General features: G+C 37.6%; 1 protein-coding gene across 1 annotated transcript in view; it reads right to left on the bottom strand.

Annotated features, from left to right (window-relative positions):
* The window catches only part of HCFC2 (host cell factor C2), a 38,545-nt gene extending 15,107 nt beyond the window's left edge, over positions 1-23,438 (bottom strand). The window contains exons 1-9 of the mRNA XM_019728477.2: positions 23,065-23,438; positions 21,490-21,638; positions 20,150-20,310; positions 11,044-11,252; positions 10,180-10,264; positions 8,646-8,752; positions 8,350-8,538; positions 2,875-3,042; positions 2,315-2,367 (exon numbers count right to left, since the gene is read on the bottom strand). Of these exons, the coding sequence (XP_019584036.1) occupies positions 2,315-2,367; positions 2,875-3,042; positions 8,350-8,538; positions 8,646-8,752; positions 10,180-10,264; positions 11,044-11,252; positions 20,150-20,310; positions 21,490-21,638; positions 23,065-23,227 (1,284 nt within the window). The 5' untranslated portion in view covers positions 23,228-23,438. The remainder of the gene's footprint in view (positions 1-2,314; positions 2,368-2,874; positions 3,043-8,349; positions 8,539-8,645; positions 8,753-10,179; positions 10,265-11,043; positions 11,253-20,149; positions 20,311-21,489; positions 21,639-23,064) is intronic.
* Between the last annotated feature and the right edge of the window lie 1,935 nt (positions 23,439-25,373).

Raw genomic sequence — 25,373 nt, 5'->3', positions numbered from 1 at the left:
AAAAAACACTACCTTATATGTTTGAATATTTTGAGAGGAGTTTTATAATTTGAGTATGAATTAATAATAGGCAAGAAGAAAACTAAGCAAATGAAAAAGTAAGGTAGTTAACAATGCCAAGAAAAACAAAAAGTTATGTGAAAAAGGAATAATGCTCATAGTATATTACGTGGCTCAGCTGTAAACATGTCATCATCATAATGTAAACATCAAATTCATCTGAAAATATTTAAAGGATGTGGAAAAAGGGAAGGGAAGGAAATGGCAATACTTTAAGAGACCATCAAATCTTCATCTTCCATTACTAAAGACAACTGGTCTAAAACTAGAAAGTCAAGAAGTAGCAGCTTTAGGATTTTATTTAAAAGTACAAAGGTAGCTACCAGAAGAAAGCTAAAATAGTTGAAAGTAGTTGTTTCTAGGGAGGTATAATCATGAGCAAAGAGGGACAAAGTAGAAAACTATTGCTCTTTATTAGAAACCTTGCAGTACCATCTAAATTTGTAAGTATACGTATATATACATAAAACATATATAATTGACATATAACATACGTGTGTATCGCACTCCCTTATCCATGGCTTCACTTTCTGCGGCTTCAGTTACCCACACACAACTGTGGACCGAAAATATTAAATGGAAAATTCCAGAAATAAACAATAAACAATTCATAAGTTCTATGAGTGCATGCTGTTCTGAGTAGCATGATGAAATCTCGTGCTGTCCCACTCCATCCCACCTGGATGAGAATAAACCCTTTGTCCAGCGTATCCCTGCTATTATCTGCGACCTACCCATTAGCCACTTTGTAGGTTATCAAGTCGAATGCTGTGGTACTGCAGTTCTTGTGTTCGAATAACCCTTATTTTACTTAACAATGGCCCCAAAGTGCAAGAGTAGTGATGCTGGCAATTTGGATGTGCCACAGAGAAGCCGTAAAGTGCTTCCTTTAAGTGAAAAGGTGAAAGTTACTGACTTAACAAAGAAATTTAAAAAATCACATGCTAAGGTTGCTAAGATCTACAGTAAGAAGAAATCTTCTACCTGTGAAATTATGAAGGAGGAAAAAGAAATTCATGCTAGTTTTGCTGTTGTACCTCAAACTGAAAAAGGTATGGTCAGAGTGCATAATAAATGCTTAGTTAAGATGGAAAAGACTTGAAACGTGTGGGTGGAAGACATGAACAGAAAACGTGTTCTGCCTGACGACAATGTTGTGCCAGAAAGCATTGAGACTATACGAAGACTTCAGCAAGGCATCCCCTGAAAGGAGGGACCACATTCACATACCCTTCATGAAGTGTACTGTTACAATTTTTCTATTTTATTATTAGCTATTGTTGCTAGTCTCTTATTATGCCTCGTTTATAAATTAAACTGTATCATAGGTATGCATGTATAGGAAAAAACAGTACATACAGTGTTTGTTACTGTCCATGGTTTCAGGCATCCACAGGCGGTCTTGGAATATACCCCCGAAGATAAAAATAAGGGGGGAATACTCTGTGTGTGTGTGTGTGTGTGTGTGTGTGTGTGTGTGTGTGTGTAGTCTATTAACATGGGCTTTACTTGTTACATACCCTTCTTGACATAATAAACCTTTTCTGCTTATTACTGGTCCTCACCCATGTTTAGAACATGTCAGCCTATACCTACATCCTTCCCTCGAAAAGAGTCTACTGTGAATGTAGATAGCAGTTTGCCAGATAAAAACTGTGCAAATCCTAGTAAGCTTATTCATTAGTCTCCACAAATACCTAGTGTGGAGCACTTCATAAACAAGAAATAACCTCACACACACAGGTGCTCAATTTAGCAGCTCATAGTCTTTTGTACACAAAATATGTACTAAAGAAATATTTTTCATATACATTTTTGAAGTATGAATTCATTATGAATATCTTTACAAATTTAAAATGAATGCATGATATTTAGAAATGTCAAAATCTAGATTTCAAGATAACTGTAAGTATAAATTATGATGGATTAGCCTCTAATGCTACGTGTAATGAGGCTAGACTTCAATCTCTTGGCCAGGCGTGCTTAATTCAGGCTGCTGTCACGATGATCTGCGAAGCACTCCTTAAAAACCAGAGCTTCCTGGGCATCATCCTATAGCTTCAGCTACTAGATCTGGGGAAAGGCTTGGGAATCTGTTTGTGTGTTTGTTTTTTAATCTCAGAGATGATTCTGATGTGCAGTCAGGGTTGAGAATCGAATCCCTGTCCTAGAGTAATATGCTAAAAATATTTTTTTTAAAAATGGGACTATAACCATAAACATTCATTTACCACCCTAAATATTTTTAACTTACACTGTTGGGAACGATGCTATTACTGCCTTGTCTGTGAGGGTCCATCCTGACTCCTGTAGGAATGAGAAAGTTCAGACTGATATGCTCTAAATTAACTTCAATAAAATATATTACAATCAAATATTTTTAAAAGTTACATATTCAGGGTTTAAAAGGTAGTATCTTTATCAAAGTTCATCTGCTTTCTCAATAGTTTGCTTAATATTTGACTCAAATCCTTTCTGAAAGAACATATAAAATTAAATTTGCTTTTACTTTCCAAGTGCCTGTTAGTTAAAAACACTTTTGGAAAAAAGCGGAAATATTTATTAAGCTGAGTAGCTTGTCAAATTAAGAAAGTCCATCAAAATGAACTGCAGAAGAAACATTCGACCCTACATGTCTATGTGTTCCATTCTATAATAATGGTAAGACAGTCAAGTTTCAGAGTGGAAACACAACGTGTGTAATTTACCAGGCAGGAAACATCATATTCAATTTCACAGACTTTTCTGTAGTATCTTTTAAAAAACAAACAAACATATGAGCATCCATGCTTTAAGCATGAAACTTATTGTTACCTTGCATATTTGGTGCTGCTGAAGATTCTGATGATGCAGCTTGGTATGGCAAGTCCGTATTCAACTGCAAAAGATAACCCTCAACTGTAGGCACTTCATCCCATTTGACATGAAAAGAGTTGGTAGTGGCTTTGATCAGTTGTACTTGTGATGGTGCTGGTGGTTTCTCTGAAGAACAATATGGATATTATACATTTAAGTTTCAAATGTATTAATAGATTGCCTATAAAATTTCTGTGGACCTGGAGCTCTGAAAATGGCAGCAATGAATATTTCTCAGATAATTTACTCAGATAAACATAGCTATAGTTGGTCAAATGAAAATAGTTTGGGGTTCTGATTCCATTTTCTACAAACAATCTAGTTCCAAGCTATTTGAGTCATCAGATTCAGAAAAAAGTGTTTAATCCTAGAAGGGGAGGGGGGGCAACCAAGTATTACATAGTTATAGCCACATTAATTTTACCCTCTCTATCAGTTTTTAATTTTATGAGCCACTATTTAGCCAATAGCATACATATCAGCAATACTGTTAATATTAGCAAAGATGATTCAGATACGATACTTTGGAAAAACATAACTTCTTTGAAGTTAATACCCTCTTATCAAAACTTGTACTACCCAAAACAGGTAATTACTTGGGTATAAAATATTACCAGCATTTCCCAAACAAATAACAATCATAGACTCTTAGAACTGGAAAAAAGGACCTGACATTATTTCTGCAATATTCTTGTTCTCTTTTAATTTACCTATCAAATCATGAAACTCACAATTCCCAAGGTAGTACATTCCATCTTTGTACAGTTATATAAGGAAATTTATTCTTCCAGTGAGTGGAAATCTATAAACTATAATTTAATCCTTGATAGAACAAGTCTAATATCTATCTCTCTGTATCTTTTAGAATAAAGGTCTGCAAACTATGGCTCAGGTGCCTGCTTTTGTAAATAAAGTTTTATTAAAACACAGCTATGCTCACTTGTTATGTTTTATCTATGACTGTTTTCATGCTACAACAGCAGAGTTGAGTAGTTATAATAGAGACCACATGGCTCGCAAAGCCTAAAATATTTACTACCTGGGCCTTAACAGAAGAAATCAGATGGGTCTGTTTTAAAGGGTAACTAAGCCTAGTTCCTTCAACTATTCCCATGTAAATTCCTCCATGATCCTATTCACAATCCAATTAATTTTTTTCAAAGGAAGGCAACCCATACCTGAACAAAGGCAGATAACATAAGACAAGTCCAGGAAGTACACCCCCCACAGAAAAGAAGTTACATGAAGAGAAAACAGTAGGGTGCAAATCAATAAAATAATCAAGAAAATCCCCAGAACTGAAGAACATGAATTTCTAGACTGAAAGGGCCCACTGAAAATTCAACACAATGGATTAAAAGAGACGCACAACAGGCATATCATCATGAAAATTAAGAAGAGGGGGGGATGAAGAAAAAAAATCCTAAAAGCTCTCAGGGGTGAGAGGAAGGTCACATTTAAAAAGACCAAAAATCAGAAGTGGTTTGGATTTCTCAACAAAAACACTAGAAGTCTGAATATTTTATAACAACGCTTTCAAAATTCTTAAGTGTAATGACTTCTAATGTAGAATTCTTTTTCCATACAAACTGCCAATTAAGAAGGAAGGAAGGCTGAACATATTTTCAAACAATGCAAGATCTCAAAATAAATTTGTCACCTATGCACCCCTTTGCTGGGATGTGTTCCATTAAAAATGAGGGCGTAAATTAAGACAGGGGAAAATATGGGATCCAGGAAACAGGGAATCCGGCAGAGGTGAGAGGCAAAACATATCCCCAGGAAGATGATGAAGGGAGACTCCAAGATGATAGCTGTGCTTGATTTGTGGAGTGCAACCATCCCAGATTGGAGCAGAAGAAATTTCTTCAAAATGATGAAATTTGATAAAACATCTGAGGCATCTAACCATAATGAGATGAAAGAAGATTTAAACAAATAACAGAGTATGGATTGAATTAGTAGTAAGTACATACAAACCTAAAACAAACAAAACAATTATTAATCCATGGCAAATAAAAAATTTGGAAGGTATTCACAATATTCTACATGGCTCACCTGTGAATAGTGTTTATATAGTCATGATGCAAAAACTCAATATTAATCTAACAAAATTACGGTATAATCATACTGAGAGACTAGGAGGTAGGGAAGATGCATAGGAAGTGAGGAATAGTGGAAAGAAGAGATAAATCCATAGTAGAAAGTGAACACTATGCCTAAACTTAAAAAAAAAAAAAATGAAAGTAAATGTGTGTGTGTGTGTGTGTGCGCGCGTGTGCACGTGCGCGTATAATTATATGGCGATGTGGAAGTAAATACCAAGAATTGTTTAACAGAGTTGAAAGCCGATGTTTGTGAAGCAAGGAAAATGGGAGGAGGATGGGAGCAAAAGACCACTATTTTTCATAAAAAGGCTTATGGAATTATACTACTCTTAAATGTTATAAAATTCACAAAGTTTAACTAAAAGTGAATAAAGGCAAGATGAAGAGCCCTCATTCCCCACCCCCAAAATGGATGCCAACTTACCAAAAGAAAAGCAAAATTTAAAATTGCCCTTATGATAATGGCCATGATTACTTTTAGATAGATATGCATGTCTAATGCCTTTTATGGAAAGGTTTATGGAAAAACTGGCCATTCAGAGCCAATGATTTTTATCCTTTTAAAAGTCACAGATCCCTTAGAGAATCTGCTTCAAGTGACATATTCGCTACTGAGAAAAACTTATACACGCTTATTTTTCTTCCAATCTTAGAGACTGAAGTTTATCCTTGGACTTCAGTTAGTAATTCCCAATTTCAAAGATGAATCAGTAAGTTGGATTTTCTATATTTATTTCCCACTTGCTAGTATGTGCTTCTTTCACAGAAAGCATTTAGTCTTTAATTTTGTTCCATTTATTTTTTCAATTATCTTAATTTTAAAATCAAACTGTTTTTACATTACCAAAGTAATACATGCTACTGCAGAAAATACAGATGAGAAAAACTTTTAAGAAAATGTATAACCTCACCTCTTGGATAATACTTTGGTACACAGTGTATCCTTCCAGATTTTTCTATTTATATACTTCAAAAAAAAAGTGGAATCATAGGTACGTTTTATAATCTGCTTTCTTCATATAATAACACATATTACATCTCCACATTTGATCTCTCTAGTGGCTTCCAGACTTCTTTATTTACTCAACTGCCTACTTGATCTTGTTATTTCAAATTTAGCGTAGTCTAAATGGAACTTTTAATATTCTCCATAAGCTCGTTTTCTCCTCAGTCTTCCCCATCTCAGTAAATGGAAATACAACCGAATTATTCCAGCTAAAATCTTCATCCTCCACTCCTCTCTTTCTGTCATCTGCCACACCCAATTCACATCAGCCAGTTCTGTCAACAAGAATTCCAAAATACATTTTGAATGTATCCATTTCTCCTCACCTCATTGTCACTACTATAATCTAAGACTTCCACGACTACTGCAAAAGCCTCTTAACTTGGCTCGCTGCGTACGCTTCTGACCCCTGCAACTTATTTTCCACATAACTGCAGTGACCGTTCCAAAATGTTCAATGGATCACGGCACACCTCTCCTTCGTTGTACTCTAAAAGCAATTTAAACAATCATGACGTTCACGGCCCTCCATGATCTGTCAGTGGTCACCTGTCTAACCTCCATTCCTGTGCTCTCCTCTTTCACTCAGCTCAAATCTGTTGCCAAACACGCCAAGTACTCCCATCTCAGGGCCCTTGCTTCTACCTGCTGTTCACTCCTCCTGCAGCGTTTGCCCCAGCTTTCTACAAGGATAGCATCTTCTCACCATTTGGATTCCATCCCAAAAGCCATGTCATCCTTTTCTGCCTACCCATTCTGGAGTGGCCACCCCTCCCCCACATTCCCAGTACCCAACTTCACTATCTTATTGTTCTCTCTTACTGTCTTCACATGTTTAACAGAAACTGAACTTATTTTGTTAATTTGTTTGGCTATTGTTCATCATCTCCCTGCCCTCACATGCTCTTGGAATATAAATTCTCTGACAGCAGGAACATTAACAGTCTTGTTCACTGCTGTATTCTTAGCACTTGGAACAATTCCTGGTGCACAGTTGTCAGTCAATAAATATTTACTGAAAAATGTATGTGAGTTCCATATTTTAAAATTTTTTGGTGTTGTAATACTTAAAAATATATCTTTTGGGGCTGGCCCGGTGGCTCAGGCAGTTAGAGCTCCATGCTCCTAACTCCGAAGGCTGCCGGTTTGATTCCCACATGGGCCAGTGGGCTCTCAACCACAAGGTTGCCAGTTCAATTCCTTGAGTCCCGCAAGGGATGGTGGGCAGCGACCCCTGCCACTAAAATTGAACAGGGCACCTTGAGCTGAGCTGCCGCTGAGCTCCCAGATGGCTCAGTTGGTTGGAGCGCATCCTCTCAACCACAAGGCTGCGGGTTCGATTCCTCGACTCCCGCAAGGAATGGTGGGCTGCGCCCCCTGCAACTAGCAATGGCAACTGTACCTGGAGCTGAGCTGTGCCCTCCACAACTAAGACTGAAAGGACAACTTGACTTGGAAAAAAGTCCTGGAAGTACACACTGTTCCCCAATAAAGTCCTGTTCCCCTTCCCCAATAAAATCTTTAAAAAAAAAAATCTTTTTATTTTGGAATAATTTTAGATTTACAGAAAAATTGCCAAAAAGAGTTCCCATATACCATTTACTCAGTTTCCCCAATGCTAACACTTTTGTGAAAACTAAAAAATTAACATCAGAGTAATACTATTAACTGAACTACAGAATATTCAGTTTTCAATTAATGTATTTTTTGTTCCAGGATCCAATGTAGGGTTCCACCTTGCAAATTTACTCATGGTATCTCCTTATGTCTCCTCCAATTTGTGACCATTTTTCAGTCTTTCCTTGTTTTTCACCACCTTTAAAATCTGAAGAGTACTGTTCACATATTCTGTGGAATGTTCACATATTCTGAAGATTTGTCTCATACATTCTCATAGTTAGAGTGGGATTGTAGATTTTTGGCAGGAGTACCACAGAGGTGAAGGTTCCTCTTAACATATGATAGGGGAGGCAGGGGCAAATGATATCAACATGACTTATCACTTGATTACTTGATATTAACTTGATTACTTGACTAAGGTGGTGTTTGCCAGGTTTCTCTATTGTAAAGCTACTATTTTTCCCTTTCCATACTCTATTCTTTGGAAGGGAGTCACTAAATCTGGTCTACACTCAAGGAGAGGAAAATTAAGAAACTCTCCTGAAGTGGGAAGTATCTACGTATATTAATTCTTCCATGCATTTTTAATTATGAGAAAGTGAGGCAGTGGCATTTGCAGTAAGTCTCTTAATGACAGACATTATTCGAATATTTATTTACCTAAAGGAGAAACTGTATTTGTTAAATACTCTTACCTACCAGTATCAAGATACCAAAGATCCTTGCAGCAAACTTGACTGTTCAGTGCTTTTTTGTAGCCATCTCTTCCACTCCAAAAATATAATCGAGTGCCAACTGCAACAGCGCAGTGTCCAGCTCTCGGTCTTGGTCTTGAATTTTTTTTATCTTCCTGAGAATCTGATACTAGGGTGGTCCACTCTGCTGTATCTAAAAAGATAGAAATATCCATGATTAATCTATTATTCTTAAACAACAAAACAAAAATCTTTTTATTAATAAATTGTACTTCAATAAGTAACTCTTAAAAGACTCACCCAGATTTAGGTAAGAAAATGAACTGGTACATCTCCATTCACAATCATGCGGTGCAGTCTCAATATTTTCCCCCTTATGTGGAACCCATCCACCAAAAATATACATCCTGAACAGCAACGAAAAAGAACATAAAGTAGCTGACATTTTTTCTAAAGCTTTAATTTTATTTTTTAGATTAAAATTCTAAGAATAGACTTTAAATTTCTTATTTGTTAATGCCAAGCTACAGAACTATTCACTCGCTTATCACTGTCAAGGTAATGGGAATAAGATAATGAATAATGTAGTCTTTCAAGAGTTCACAATTTTACGAAGCAATAAAGAATCAAATTATTTCTCTCTGGCAAATTATTTAAAGTGGGAAATATTTCAATTATAATATATTTGAAAATCAATATTGTACGTAACATACGAAGGGTATCTCAGTCAGAAAGATATTCAAATGATCTATGACATTCAAAGTCAAATTTAGAATTGTATGCATATAGTAACCAAAGAGGATTGGTTTCATATAACTTTGGCCACTGATATCACTGCAATAAAAAACTTTAAACCATGTTCCTCAAGGCCCTAGGGGTTCTTGAGACATGCCTAATTGCTACTAAAGGAGAAAAGCTCATCAGGCAGAATTGACCTCAAGCCAACCAGAGAAGCTCTATTTTTATCTATTTTATATATTAGAGTTCCAATGAAAAGCTATATATTATAAAAGGGTTCTTCTGTTTTAAAAATGTCTATTTTGTTTATGTCTGTTTTTCAAAAAGAACTGATGAGGTTCTAAATTACAACTAGTTGTTTCCTAAAACATTACTTTTAAGGTAAAGTCCCTATACCAGGAAATAATATGCAATCCTGGCCCGGTGTTCCACAAATAAGGGACCTTGTTGATGATAGTAATAACAAACCATTAAGAAGTGCTCTCTATGTACCAGGAACTGTTTGAAGCATTTTCTATGTATTAATCCATTTAATCCTCATTACAACCTTGTGAAATAGAATTTATTATTATCTACATTTTATAGTTTAGGAAATTGAGGTACAGACAGATTAAGTTTCCTTGCCCCAGGTCAAAGGACAAGTAGCAAAGCTGAGACTTGAATTCAAGCAATCTGGTTAGAGTCTGTAGTCTAACCATAACTCCATCAAAAGTATAATCATTGAGTATACATATCAAATCAAGCACTACCAAAAATATGTAAAATATGTAAAAAGAAACAGTGAGTTGGGTGTGTCAAACCTGTCTATACAGAACCAATCAGTTTGACAACACTCTGCCTTAAACTTAAGTAATACCTACTCTGTGCAAGGCATTGTAAGGAACGTAAGAAGTGTAAGGGGGCAGCATGATAAGAAAACAGCACATTAAGTATTTTAGCCTCCATAGGCATGTTATTTTAGCTGCAGTAAGCACAAACATTATTAAATTCAGTAATATATTTCCAAGAAACTAGTAGCATCACACTTTTTTAGTGTATCTTTCTTAAGTTGGTTAAAAAACAAACAAACAAACCAAAAAACAAAGAAACACCATACTTGTTTCCTATAACACTGGCTGTGTGAAGGCTTCGTGGAAGTGGCACTGTCCCTTTAGTTTCTGGTTTTGACCATGACATAGTTTCTAAAAGTAAAAATAAGTACATTAGCAACTTGATCTAATAACAGCAAATTACATGAACTGGCAGAATGTTAGAAAGGACTTACTAAAATAAAGCAAACATGTTTCAAATTGTTACTTGAATTTTATTTTAAAATAAGCATTTCCAGCTGACATGAATTGCCAGTCACAGAAATTATTTACACTTAAATGTTAGTAATTACAATGATGAGGTATATTTAGGGTACCACCGATTTTGAACGGAGGCCAGATCAGGCATATTAACGTTTTAAGTAAGGGTACATTGTGTAGAAGACAGTCAAAAGTGAAAGGTGCGCCTACTCCCCAGTCATTCATTCCTAGGATCTCTTTAAAAAGAGCTACCCAAAGGTTTTCCACTGACCAGCAATAACATTACTAATGCTATACTTCCTGTACATGGAGTAACCATATAAATTTGATCCTCCCCAACTGGGACACTTTACAGAGTGAAACGGGGCACTATTGATAATTACATGGTACATACAATAAGCATTCCCAGGCAAACCAGGAAATTTGGCGGCCCTACTTACAGGGAGAACAGGAGAGTTAGTATCATAAATCAAACAATCATTTGTTTAACCTCATTGATCATCCACTGTTCACATCACACCCTAGCTGCCCCGGAGATGGCTACAACTGCTAGTTATAAATCTAAGTGCAACTCAATAAATACTGTACTCAAAAATATTTTTCAAAGCAATTTTTATATATGCCTTTATCAATCATAACCAGTTCCTGAACCTGAATCAAGTTAAGCTTACCTAAGTCAAGTTGCCATAGATCATCCAGGCGAGAACCACACATTCCACCAAAAACATACATTTTAGGACTTCCAGAATCTTTTTTGCAATATATAACAGCTGTGTGGGATTCTCGTGGAGAAGGCACAATCCCTTTCGTCACTGGAATGCTCCAACCCACAACACCAGAACCATGCTGTAGCTCCAGCTCATAGAAATCATTTAAATACCTAGAATATCATACCAGAAATTAAAAACATTAACATAATATGTACCTTTCATTTGCTTTTTGTTTCTATCTATAAAGATAACATATGCTTACTGTGAAAAACTCATATAGTATAGAAAGGCATTAGGAGAGCAGAAACCCCATACTCTTTCATTCAACACATATTTATCAAACACTGCTGTGTACCAGGCACTTTTCTGGGAATAAAGTAGTAAACAGAAGAGATCTAAAAAATTTCTGCCGCCAGTTAGACAATACTCTTGTCTATGACAACAACAGTGATGTTTTCAAAAGAGCCGCAAATTCTCTGACACTCTTCCCACCAGGAGGTAGGGTCTATGTCCCCACCCCTTGGTTCTGGGCAGGCTTGTGATTGCTTTAACTATTACAGTATGATGAAGTGACACTACGTGATTTCTAAGGCTCGGTCACAGAAGGTCAATGCAACTTCCCTATGGAACACTTGCTCTTGGAATCCTGCACCTCAGTGTAAATCCAACTACCACAAAAACCACCATTTAGAGAGGCCAAATGTAGACACATAGGATGACTGTCCCAGCTGAGTCCATCCTTCAGCCGTCTCAGTTGAGGCACCAGACACAGAAGTGACGATTCCCGCCTTCCCATTTGAGGGCCTAATCTTCACTCCTGTATCCTCTATGAATTCCTAATGACAGAATCCATGAGCATAAATAATGAAATGGTTGTCACTTTTCATCTTGTCACTAACTTTTGGGGCAATCTTTTTGTCACTAATTTTTGGGGCATCACTTGTCACTAACTTTTGGGGCAATTTATTACATAGTATGTGATAACCAGAAAAATCACTATTGACAATGATTGGTAAGACCGCCTGCTTGATACATACCCACACATGTATAAATGAGGCTACAAATGCTGCTTTGGAAGTTTTCTTTCTTTTTAAAATTTCACTCTACAATGTTGTAACAATGTTCCACATAGCTTTTTAATTCTAGAAACTGGCGTTAAATTTCTCAACAGTGACATGGATGTTTCCAATGTTTTGAGCAAAATGACTTTTTTAGAAACCTATTTCCTATCAAATTATTACTCAAGTATGAGGGCAAAATTAAAACATTTGAGGATACATAAAACTTCAAAGTTTAGCCATATAATTGTTTTGGGGAAAAGTGATTCTAGACATCAATCAGGAAAAATAAAAGGAATTTCAAGAAAGAATACACTGACTAAGAGAAATGGTAATGCAAAGAAAGCAGTATTTTATAATTACATTTAAATTGATGTTGATGATCTTGGTCATCTAAATAATCACTAAGAAAGACTAATGAAAAAATTAATTTCTTAACATTATTGTAATACGGGATAAGATTCAAGACTATGCGAACATATGGAAAAAGGACGTAAGCAAAAAAAAAAAAAAACCCTAAAGGTAAAGATAATAATCTATTCCCAAATGTATGTGATAATTTCTGAGCAATAAGGAAGCACAGGATTAGCATGTATAACTTTCAAATCATTAAAAGGAGAGGAAGGGGCCAGCCCGGTGGCTCAGGCGGTTAGAGCTCCGTGCTCCTAACTCCGAAGGCTGCTGGTTCGATTCCCACATGGGCCAGTGGGCTCTCAACCACAAGGTTGCCAGTTCGATTCCTTGACTCCCGCAAGGGATGGTGGGCTGGGCCCCCTGCAACTAGAAACGGCAACTAGAAACGGCAACTAGAAACGGCAACTGGACCTGGAGCTGAACTGTGCCCTCCACAACTAAGATTGAAAGGACAACAACTGGACTTGGAAAAAAGGCCTGGAAGTACACACTGTTCCCCAATAAAGTCCTGTTCCCCTTCCCCAGTAAAATCTTAAAAAAAAAGAAAAGGAGAGGAAGAATTAAAGAAAAACAATAAATTAAGAAAAAGTAAACAGCAGGAAAAATAAGCAAAACATAGCCTGTGGAAAGCAACTAATAAGATGATTAGAAAAACAACAACACTATAAATAATGTCAAAAGAAAAATGATAAACTGTGAAAGCAAATTTGGTACACATTACAGAAAAAGATTAAATTTCTTAATATAAAGAGCTCCTACAAAATCAAGATAATGACCAAATCACACAACAGACATAGATAAAAGGATATAAAGTAACAATTCCCAGAACAGGAAATAAAAATTATATAAATGTATATGTATACACATGCAGATACGTAGATATATAGACAAACATACACATACAAATGTTTGCCCTCATTTAAAAATATCTAGTAAAGGCAGGAAAAGTGGGGCAGGGTAGGGGGTAGCAACAACAAGCAGAGTAAACAGAAGACATAAAATAAAAGGGCAGGGAAAAACTTCCCTATTATAAAACAAAGTCTCTTGGGGGCAGGGGGGATGCAGGGGAAACAAAATAAAAGAACTATGAATCCAGCTATAAGCTATTAACAGCAAGGATTATATTAAACTATTTAACAACTGATATGGCACAGACTTAAACAGATTTGAACAGACGCCAGCCAGTATGCTATACCAGTTCATACTGATTAATTGCTAGTCTTATTTACAAAAGATAAAGTCTACAACAAAATAATACACACAGGTTGGAAATTAGATATACAAGAAACAAAACACAAATTCACAATCACACTAGCAGACTTTAAAATATTCAGAAGTTGATATAACCTAGTCCCCACCCAAAAAAACCCAAAACTTTGAATAATAATTTAAAACAGTGATTTAATAAAGAACCTTGTACCCAGTCAAGAACTCACAATCTTCATGAACACCTATGGCATAATCATAAAATTGACTGTGAAACAGACCATAAAGTCAATCTCCAGAAAGGAGAAACCCCATAGTCAACTTTTTTTCTTTTAACCACAATATAGTAAAAGTAAATATTAGCACCAATAATTTAGCAACAATAAATCAGCAAAATTTCCATGTGGAAATTTTAAAAAATTATGCACAATTACTTTTGGATTAAAGAGAAAATAGAAATTAATGACAATAAGAGCACTATATATCAAAACTCATGCAATATGGCCAAAGCCGTAATCAGAGGAAAGTATACAGCATTTATTAGGAAACAATACTGAAAATAAATGAATTAATAATCAAATTATTAGAAGGGAGAAAAAGTTTTAAAAAATGTTAGAAAAAGCATTCAAACTATTATTAATAGAAGTTTAAAAGAAGCTAGGAAAAAGGGAAAAAAGAAATGGAATAGAGTTAAAGAAAATAAATGAGAAATATTTTAATAAAACAAAGAAATGGTTCTTTGAAAACGCCAATAAAAAAACAAACCACTAGCAAGTCTGATTAGAAAAAAGAAAAGACAACCACATACATTTTGGAATGAGAAAAAAGATGTTAACCACAGATTCAGAGGTATTAAAGATATATGGAGAATTGTCATAATTTTTATCAATAAATTTAAAAATCTAGATGAAATGAGTGATTTTTCAAGGAAGACACAAATTACCAAATGACTCAAGAAAAGTTAGAAAATCTAAATAGATCAATAACTATAGGAGATATTGAAAAGGTAGTCTAACATCATCCCCTTAACCGATTATTAATTCCAGAAAGGTATGGAAAATTGCTACTAACTATTCAAGAAATGTTTTTTAAGGATAATAAGAGATGGAGAACTTCCCACAACCTCAGAACATAGCCCTGATTATGTTCCCAGGGGTAACATAATCCTGATACTCAAATCAGATTATAATAGCACCCCATTCTCCCAAATGAAGACAGTAAGGGCAAAAATCGCTCATGACTACAGACAGTTAAAATAAATGTTAGCAAAGTGAATTCAGCAAAGCATGGAAACAACACGGCAACACAATAATGTAGGGTTTAACTAGGAATAAAAAGGTGGCTCATATTGCAGAACCTAATAATATGTGCACAAAATTAATGGTTTAAAGAAAAGAACAGTAGGTTCATTTCTATACCTGAAATGAATTAGAACTACCTCAACATCCATTTTCTGGTTAACAAGAGAGGAAAAAAACTAGGTGGCAAACTAGAAATTTAAGAAAACTTCCTTAATCTGATCAAAGACATATACTAGAAACCTATAGCAAACATCACAATTAATGATAGAAAGGTAAATATATTAATGAAACAGAATAGAATCTAGAACATGAGTTGACAAACTTTTTCTGTAAAGGGCCAGATAATAAATATTTTAGGCTTTGCAGGTCATAAAATCTGCCACAACTAGTAAACTGTGCTCTTTTAATAGAAAGCAGCCAGAGACAATATGTAAATAAATGGGCATGGCTGTGTTTCAATAAAACTTTATTAACAAAAACAGACAGCAAGGGGCTGGCCCGGTGGCTCAGGTGGTTGGAGCTCCGTGCTCCTAACTCGGAAGGCTGGCGGTTCGATTCCCACATGGGCCAGTGGGCTCTCAACCACAAGGTTGCCAGTTTGACTCCCACAAGTGATGGTGGGCTGCGCCCCCTGCAACTAGCAATGGCAACTGGACCTGGAGCTGAGCTGCGCCCTCCACAACTAAGACTGAAAGGACAACAACTTGACTTCAGGGGAAAAAAAAAAGTCCTGGAAGTACACAGTTCCCCAATAAAGTCCTGTTCAAAAAACAAAACAAAACAAAACACACACACACACAAAAACTTAAAAAACAAAACAAAACAGACAGCAGGCGAAATTTGGCCCGCAGAGTGTAGTTTGTAACCCCTAGTCTAGGGAGAGCCTAGAAAAAGACTCATTTATAAGAGAATAAAGATATGACAGAGATGGGACGTCAAATGAACAGGGAAAAAATGGATTATTTAATAAATAAATGATGGTGGGAGAATTGGAAATCCATTAGGAAGATAAAAGTTAAAAGCCTCACAGCAGTTACAAAAATACATTTCAAATGTATTAATGTTTTAAACAAAACACAAAGCTGTGAATGTACTAGAAGAACATATAGAACAGTTATTTTTATAATTTTGGTGTAGGAGAGTCTTCCTAAGCAAGATGCAAAACCAAAAAGCCATAACAGAAAATATTGTAAAACTTGATAAAACAAAAATGAAAACCCTTTAAAACAAAAATGGCAAATAGAAGACTTGGAAAAAATATTTGGAACATATTAAACGCGATATATAAAGGACTCCTAAGAATCAATAATAAAAACTGAAATCCATGAAAATATGATTAAAAATAATAAATGAATTCAACAAAGTCACGATACAAGATCAATATACAGAGACCAATTGTATTTCTATATATTAGTAGTGAACAATTCAAAAATGAAGTTAAGAAACCAAATCTATTCTCAGTCATCAAAAAGAATAAAAATTAGGAATAAATTTACCAAAATAAGATCAAAACTTGTACATTGAAAAACCTCAAAATAGTGCTGAGAGAAATTAAAGATCTAAGTAAATGGAGAGACATTTCCATGTTCATGGACTGGAAGACTCTGTTAATGACAGCAATTATCCACAAATTGATCTATATATACAACACAATCCCTATCAAAATCCTGCAGAACTTTTTGCAGAGATTGGCTAACTGATCCTAAAATTTACAAATAAATGCAAAGCACCCAAAGTAGCCAAAATACACTTGAGAAAGAATAATAAAATTTGAGAACTTACATCTTCCAATTTCAAAACTTACTACAAAGCTAACATGTGGTACTGGAATAAGGCTGGACATATAGATCAATGGAACAGAAGAGTCCAGAAATAAACCCTTACAATTAGGGTCGGTCAATTGATTTGCAAACAAGATGCCAAAGCTAGTCTTTTCAACAAATGGTACTAAGACAACTGGATATCCACATGTAAAAAGATGTATTTCGACATTTACTTTACCCCAGTCATAAAAATTAACACAAAATGAATCAAAGAGATAAATGTAAGAGCTAACACTATAAAACTTTTAGAAGAAAACAGAGGAACAAATCTTCATAACCTTTAGATAGGTAGAATTCTTAAATATGACATTAAAAGCATGATCCATAAAAGAAAAAAATTGATTAATTGGGCTTATCAAAATTAAAAACTTTGTGTTTCAAAAGAAACCATTAAAAGGAAATGAAAAGACAAGCTACAGATTGGAAGAAAATATTTGCAAATCACATTTCTGATTAAAACAAACTTGTATCCAGGATATATAAAGAACTCTTACAATTCAATAATTAGAATACAAACAATTTAAAAATCAATTAAGATTTGCATAGAAATTTCACCAAAGGAGATATACAAATGGCTAAAAAGCTCATGAAAAGATGCTCAACATCACTGGTCAATAGGGAAATACAATTTAAAACCACAATGAGGTACCACCTTATACCCACTATTTTGCTACAATAAAAAAAGACAGACAATAACAACTGTTAGTAAGGATGTGGAGAAATTAGAAGCCTCAGACATTGCTGGCAAGAATGTAAAATGGTACAGTCACTTTGGGAAACAGTTTGGTAGTTCTTAATAAGTTAAACATAAATTTACCACATGACCCAGTAATTCTGCTAGGTTTCTGATCAAAAGAAATCAATACAAGTCCATACAAAGACTTGTATGCAAATGTTTATAGCAGCATTATTCATAAAAGCCGAAAAAACTAGAAACAATCCAAATATCCAACAACTGATGAATGGATAAACAAAATGTAGTATATACATACAATGGAGCACTATTCAGCCATAAAAAGGAAGAAATATTTGATACATGCTACAACATGGTTGAACCTCAAAAATATTACGCTAAGTGAAAGAAGATAAATGCAGAAAATCACGTTTATATGAAATGTCCAGAAAAGGCTAATCTATGGAGACAGAAAATAGATTAGTGGTTGCTTGGGGATCAGGATGGGAATAGGGACTGACTGCAAATGGATAGGAAGTTTCATTTTGGAGTAATGGAAATGTTCTAAAACTAGATTGTGGTGACAGTTACACAACACTGTGAATTTACTAAAAATCATTGTATTGCACATATAGAAGGGTTGAATTTTATGGTATATAATTTATACTTCAATTTTTAAAAAAAGAAAAATGAAGAAGGATAAGACAAAGTTCAAAAATTGAACGGCAAATGTTCAATAAGCAGTTAATCAAGCTCATTCCCAGGTTTTAAAAGAGTCAAAATAAATCCACGAATTGTATTCACCTATTAGCTTGGCAAAAACTAAGAGAAAGACAAGCTAGTATTGCCAAAGGTGTAGGCACTATCATATACTGTTATTAGGAATATAAATGGCTCTGTCTCTTTGGAGGTTGATTCAGGAGTACCTAACAAACTTAAACGTAAACACCCTTTGACACCCCCCCCCCAATTCCACTTATAAGTGTCAATCTTAAAAAATATTTATACATGTGTTTAAACTGTAATAGAAAAAAAAAGAAAGAAAATATTTAAATGTCCATCAGTAGAGGAAAGGTTAAATAATTTGCATAATTCAGACTACTTTTCAGCCTTAAAAAAAATAAGGTCAATTTGTGTCTACTGCCATGAAAAGAGCTCCAAGATATATCACTAAAGGAAAAAAACAAACAAACCCAAAGTCACAAAGCAAAAAGAAAGATCTCACTTCTATCAGAGAATACATGTCTGTATAGGATCAAATTAACGCTCCCAACTCTCCTCTCCTAGTATGTAGAACATACATCCCTGGATCATTGACTTAAGGGCTTGGCCTTATGGCTTGCTTTGACCAATGTACTGTGAACAGCAATAATTGTACTAGCTTTAATCAGAGGCTTTAAAAAGCATTGCATGTATCTATTTGCACCCTCAAGTAGTAAACTTGAGAAGCTTGCCTGTTAGATACAATAATAACCTAAGGAAGGCTGACTAATACAATGTATTAAATGAAAAAGGTCCCCAAAAATACACATCAAACTGAATTATGTATGTTTGCCTAGGTTAGGGGACAGTGATGCTATAAGAAAAAACTTTATATACTTTCTAATTTCTTGAATTTTTATGAGTCTCTACCTAAAAAATCTGTTTAATGGAAAAATGAAAAAAGCGTGCTAAAAGTAAAAGTACATGGATTAGTGTGGTGGGATAAATGTTTTTTCATTTCCTCTAGTTTCAAAATTTCCGATGATGTTTTAGTGTATGTTATTTTTTAAAGTTTGGGGGGGGAAAAACAAAAAAAAACAAACTAAGACGTTAATCTAACATAGGTAAAAAGATACATTACACGGTCATAATAACTATTGTACTATATGTGGATGTCAACTTGAAAGTGCTTTAAAAATCATGCCAATGATTTTATTTAGCTATCACAATGACACTGAAAGGTAGGTGTTTAATCACTCCCATTTCACAGTGAAGGAAAACGAGCCTAGATTACTGGTACTAAAGAACACACATAGTAAGCAGTGATTCAGAAAACAGCCTTTTGGACTCTAAATCTTCAAATCCTGAGCGTTATAATGACAAAGTGATCAAAACACTATGTGAATAGAAAAGAGATAGTGATTAATTCTGTTTGGAAAAAGGAGGGGAGTATTGGTTCAAAAAAGTATTTGCTTTTGTAAACCACTCTAACAGCTTCCTGCATGAAAAGTGGAAATAATGGCCTTTTTATATTCAGATTTTTGTCTCCAAATTCCCAGAGAAACCTAATTTGAAAATAACATTTGTTACTTTTCATTTTCACTTATGATAATTAAAATACATTGTGGCTCACTAGATACAAAAATATTGCTACAAGCAGTCATATTAATATCAATTTAATAAGGATTTCTGATTAGAAACGGCATAGTTTTGAAAACAGATATACTCCAGGGACTAAGGAAAACACAAATGCACACACATTTGTTCATTGTTAAGTTTAAAGGCAAAAGGCTACGTTTTATCCCTTTTAATAATTAAAGGTGAAGAAATTAAATATTCTTAATCTAAATCGTAAAACAAGCATTTGGTCTGAAAAAAGAGTCAGCATACCTGGGAACATTATTGTTGGAATCTTCACTTTCATTTGCCAGGCCACCAAACAAATAGCATTTGTTACCATATAAAGAAAAGCTATGTCCAAGCCGAGGACAAGGAGGTAAACCAGAAGAAGGGGGATGGGGTTTGACTTTTTTCCATAACCAACGACTTGCCTAAAAAAAGAGCATAAATACACCCAGACAAAATCAGGAAAGCATTCCTATATTGTTAATAGTATAACATCATCTCAATACTTTTTAATCTGAATCCAATCAGAAACTCCAATAAGTTATTTGTATGACAAATGACAAGTAAGCAGATAACTTCTAGAATTTAAAATAAATGTTCCAATAGAAATTCAGTCTAGTCTTCCATATTCACAACTTTCCACAATGGCAAACTAAGCTTATAATAATAAACACTAACAGTCCTGAAATATTTTGCAAATAAAAATTATTATATATAGCTTTAAGATTAAAAGTAATTTATGTATTCCTACTTTCTGAAATTAGGTAATCTATGAATGGTATATATTTTAACCTTTAAATAAGCATAAAGACCATTTAACAAACAAAACTCCAAAACTTATTCTCTGTCCATGGATGATTTCTTTATCTAAAACTATCTGTGAGATGAGTTGCTTGTAAATAGGTATCATCCACCTACCTCTTCCAATTACCAGATGCCCTCATGATCACGGCCCAGGGAACATATGCACAGTTCAGGAATAAAAGTCAATTAGGGCGGTCACAGAGGGCTCTGAGTCTGGTTTAGTAGTGAGTCAAATTTAGAAAGGATATGTGAAACTGTTACCCCTCTTTTGTATGCACTACCAGAAAAAAATATGACTATTAGCATGAGGGTAACAATTTCTATAACTAAGGCAGAGGTTTTCAAAGTATTGTCTGGGGACCAGCAACAGGTGGGAACGTGGTAAGAATGCAAATAGTGAGGCCCCACTAGATAATACTGATTCAGAAACTCTGGAGGCAGGACCCAGCGATCTATGTTTTCGCCAGCCCTCTATCTATGTTTTCATCAGCACTCTGGGTGCTTCCGTTGCTGGGCCAACCTTGAACTACTGCACCAAAATAGGAAAGCCTAAAGACTTAACATGTACAACTGATGATAAGTAACAGATATCTTAATGTTACAAATGTTGCACTGGGTATTGGGAAAAGCCTCACATTAGAAACTGGCTTTTTAGTGAAGTGGAAACAATTTCTTCAAAGCTATAAAAGGTGAATCTCACAAATTTAAGTATGTTAATGATTTTGCAATCTTTCGAAGAATTATGAGTAATATCATTATTAAAGCTACAGACTGAAATAATAAATTTGAAAGTCACTTACTTGTAACTCATATAACTCATTGCTGTATCTTCCATATTCAACCATTCCCCCAAATACTAATATTCTGGTACCATCACAGACAAATCCATGGGCAGCACAGCCTGGAGGGATGTCTCCTCTAACAGCTGGTAGGAACCACTGATTTGTAACTGGTTGCCAAAATAAAATGAAAAGCAATTATAATAAACAGTTATCACAAACTATGAGTATGTAGTTTATATGTAGCACTGATATATATCAGTGGTTCTTAACTGGGGATGATTCTGCTCCTGCCCCCAGAGGCAAACTAAAAATTCTTAGTTGTCATAATTGGAGGGAGAGGGTGCTACTGGGCACTAGTGGGTAGAGGCTAGGGATGCTGCCACACATCTTACAGGGTACAGTGCAGCCCACTACAACAAATAATTCTCCGATTCAAATGTCTATAGTGCTGTTATAGAAAAACCCTGATCTGTAACATTTAATTCTCACAAAAACCCTGCTTGATGAATATCATCCTCTCCATCTTGCAAGTGAAAAAATCTGACACTTTGGTTTGGTAACTTGAGCGCTGATCATGAGCAACTGGCAGAGCAAAATTCAAACCAGGTCGAACTTATTCCAGAGCCAGGGTTTTGCACTGCATCAAATTGTCCAATAACTTTTTAACTTTATATTCCGGGGTGCTAGGAGGAGGAGAAGGTGAAAAAATAAAAATTCTCCTACTCCAGTAGTTTATTAACTTTTAAATGACCATTATGATTAAGTGGATGGGTCAAAGAAAAGTTACTGATCATGGCACAGACCCAAAATGCAGTAATTATCCTTATACCAAGGGAACCGCTTTCTCACGATAGGTAGGGCATTTACAAGTGGGAAATATGATATTCCAACCTCCTTCCTGCTCCACGGGGGCACTCAAAAGTAGGGCCTCCCCGGGCGGGGGCACTTGCGATGTGCAGCGGGGCGCGAGCTGACAGCCGCTTTCTGAGCGGTGCACACACCCAACCAACGCGGGCCTCCCCCGCGAACCGCTTCCCCGCGAGTTAAGAAGGCTACCAACGGAGCAGAAATCTTGACTGCCACCTGCCAGAGCCGGGGCTGTATTTGGGGTGAAAGTGCCAGAAGGCCTCTCGTTTTTCCCACCTCACCCCGCCCCGCCTAGATTCTCTCCCTCCAGAGGAAGCAAAGACGGGAAAGGCCGGAGGAGCTGCAGTTTGGGGTTGGTTTGGGGTTTTGACAGGAGAGGGAGCGCCGAGCCCCGAGCCCCGCGCCCCGGGCTCCGGAGTGAGCGAGACTTCGGAAAGAGGCCCAGACGGTTAGAAACAGTCTTTCGCCTACGTCCGCCCGGGCTGGGGCGGGGAGGGGTTCGGGACCGCCCGCTGGGGGCCGGTGCTGCCCTGCGGGTACCGGGGAGACGGAGCGGCCGCCTGGCACACCTCAGGACCGGGGCCGCTCGGCCGAGCCGCCACCCCGCCGCCGGCCGGAGGCGGCAGGCAGGGCAGTGACAGCTGTCAGGGCCGCGGCCGCGGCTTCGCCTCCCCTCCCCCTCCGCGGCTCCCACAGGCGGGGCCGAGGAGCCGCCGCCGCGCCTACCGGTGTTGTAGACGTGCAGCTCGTCCGCGATGCCCTCGTTGCCCCCACCAAAGATGATCATCAGCTCCCGGATGGCCACGGCCCGGTGTCCGTGCCGGGCGCGGGGGACGGGCCCGGTGAAGGAGGAAACCCGCCTCCAGTTGAGGAGGCTGGGAGCCGCCATCTTCCCAACCCCCGCCCCTCTGCCCACAATTCACCGCGCCGGCTCCGGCGCCTCCGCTCGCGGGGGTGGGCGGGGACCCGCCCCCAGCGGTGCGCCCGGGGCGGGTGGCGGGGGAATGTCATATGACCGCGGGCGGCCTCGGCGAGGCTGCCGGCCTGCGGGGAGCGGCGGGGTCCTGGCCGGGAAGCCCCGCCCCCACCCCCGGCGACGTGGCGGCCCGGGCACCTGTGGCACCGTTGCTTTGGTGAAAGAACATTTCCTACCGACCCATCTTCCCTCACCCCCAGAGCCCCCAGTTTTGTATTTGTGAGAGAAGGTACAGCGTTTTCCTTTACGGCCACTTTGAGCATCTATGATGTGCGGGCGAATCAGACCCTTTAAACGATTACAGTGCAACAGGAGGGAGGAAAGCTCGCGTAGAAGTTCCCAGTGCGGGAGACGCGGGGAGCGAAAGGGAAGCCTGTCCTGGCGGAGGGCGCCCGCGAAGGCGAGAGGGGGCGAGGGAGTCTGGGTCACCGTCCAGCGGTGCAGAGAGCTGCTCCTGCCGTGGCTGCCACCTGAGGGTAGGTGAGAGCTGCGCCTGCAAAGGCAGAGTAGGCAGACCAGGTTTTGTGGATGCCTCGCCAAGAAGTTTAGGACCGGTGAGCCGCGAAAGGCTTATTTCTTTTGTTTAAGCAGGTGGGAGATTATATATACCCGAGGTGCCCAAAAAAAAATGTATACAAGTGGACACTTGGGTCAGCCTCAAGCAGTAGTTCATCGTAATCGGAAATGTCTGGACGTTGATGGTAACCACTTTTGAATACCTCTTGTAATTGCAGAAGTCAAACGTGACTTGAATTCATCTTTTGTTTTGGTATATATTGAGTATCACAATTTTAGTACAGTTTTCCTTGCTTAGAATGTGTATACATTTTTTGGGCACCCTCTGTAGATTTGTTTTGTTAATAACATCTGAGCGTCTTCCAGTGTCAAGCACTGACTTTATCTGTATTATCTCACATGATCCTCCCAACAATCCAGTGCAGAAGGTACTGTTATCTCCTTTTCATGGATGGGAAAATGAAGCACAGAGAAGTAAAGTAATGCTCCCCTGGGCACAGAGCAGAAAAGAACTGGGATCGGGATTCAAATGCACGGCTGCTGATTCCAGGGCACCTAACCCCAGTACCGCCTCTGACTGCAGTCATATGTATCCTTTGTAAGGCTCAGCTGCCTTGTGATCTGGTTCTACAGAATCACACTCAAAGAGAAAAAGTATTGAAAGTAAATCTGTACCTCACACTCTCGAGCAGGTACTGAAGGAAGAATACACACAAAGTACATCAAATGTCGTAAAATTTCTTTTTCCTCATCCCTTATCGTTTTCAGTTTCTCTCCCAGGCCAAGCTCAACCCTTTCCTCAACTATCTCAAACCTAAGCATGCCTCTCCACCTTCTCATCCATCTAAACTTGTGGATTTTTTTTTAAAGGGGAACAGGACTTTATTGGGGAACAGTGTGTACTTCCAGGACTTTTTTCCAAGTCAAGTTGTTGTCCTTTCAATCTTAGTTGTGGAGGGTGCCATTCAGCTTCAAGTTGTTGTCCTTTCAGTCTTAGTTGTGGAGGGCGCAGCTCAGCTCCAGGTCCAGTTGCCATTGCTAGTTGCAGGGGGCGCAGCCCACCATCCCTTGCGGGAGTCAAACCGGCAACCTTGTGGTTGAGAGGACACACTCCAACCAACTGAGCCATCCGGGAGCTCAGTGGCAGCTCAGCTCAAGGTGCCGTGTTCAATCTTAGTTGCAGGGGGCGGAGCCCACCATCCCTTGTGGGACTCGAGGAGTTGAACCAGAAATCTTGTAGTTGAGAGCCCACTGGCCCATGTGGGAATTGAACTGGCAGCCTTCAGAGTTAGGAGCATGGAGCTCTAACCGCCTGAGCCACCGGGCCGACCCTGATTGTCTACCTTTTTTAAAAAAATCCTCACAATTCTTTCCAGCTCCTGCTTCTTAAGTTCTTCCTCTTACTATTACCCCTATTTCAAATATGGTCAAAGAGAATTTGGGAAGGGAGGGGAAAGATGGCTGGGAACAAAGAAAGGAGGCTATGAGTATTTATGTATTAATATTTTGCTCTGTCGCATACATAACATGGGCTCTTAAGTGT

Source organism: Rhinolophus sinicus, linkage group LG02 (genome assembly GCF_036562045.2).
Source record: "Rhinolophus sinicus isolate RSC01 linkage group LG02, ASM3656204v1, whole genome shotgun sequence".
NCBI lineage: Eukaryota > Metazoa > Chordata > Mammalia > Chiroptera > Rhinolophidae > Rhinolophus > Rhinolophus sinicus.
The sequence above is the reverse complement of the archived record's forward strand: the minus strand, read 5'-3'. Positions and strand labels throughout refer to the sequence as shown.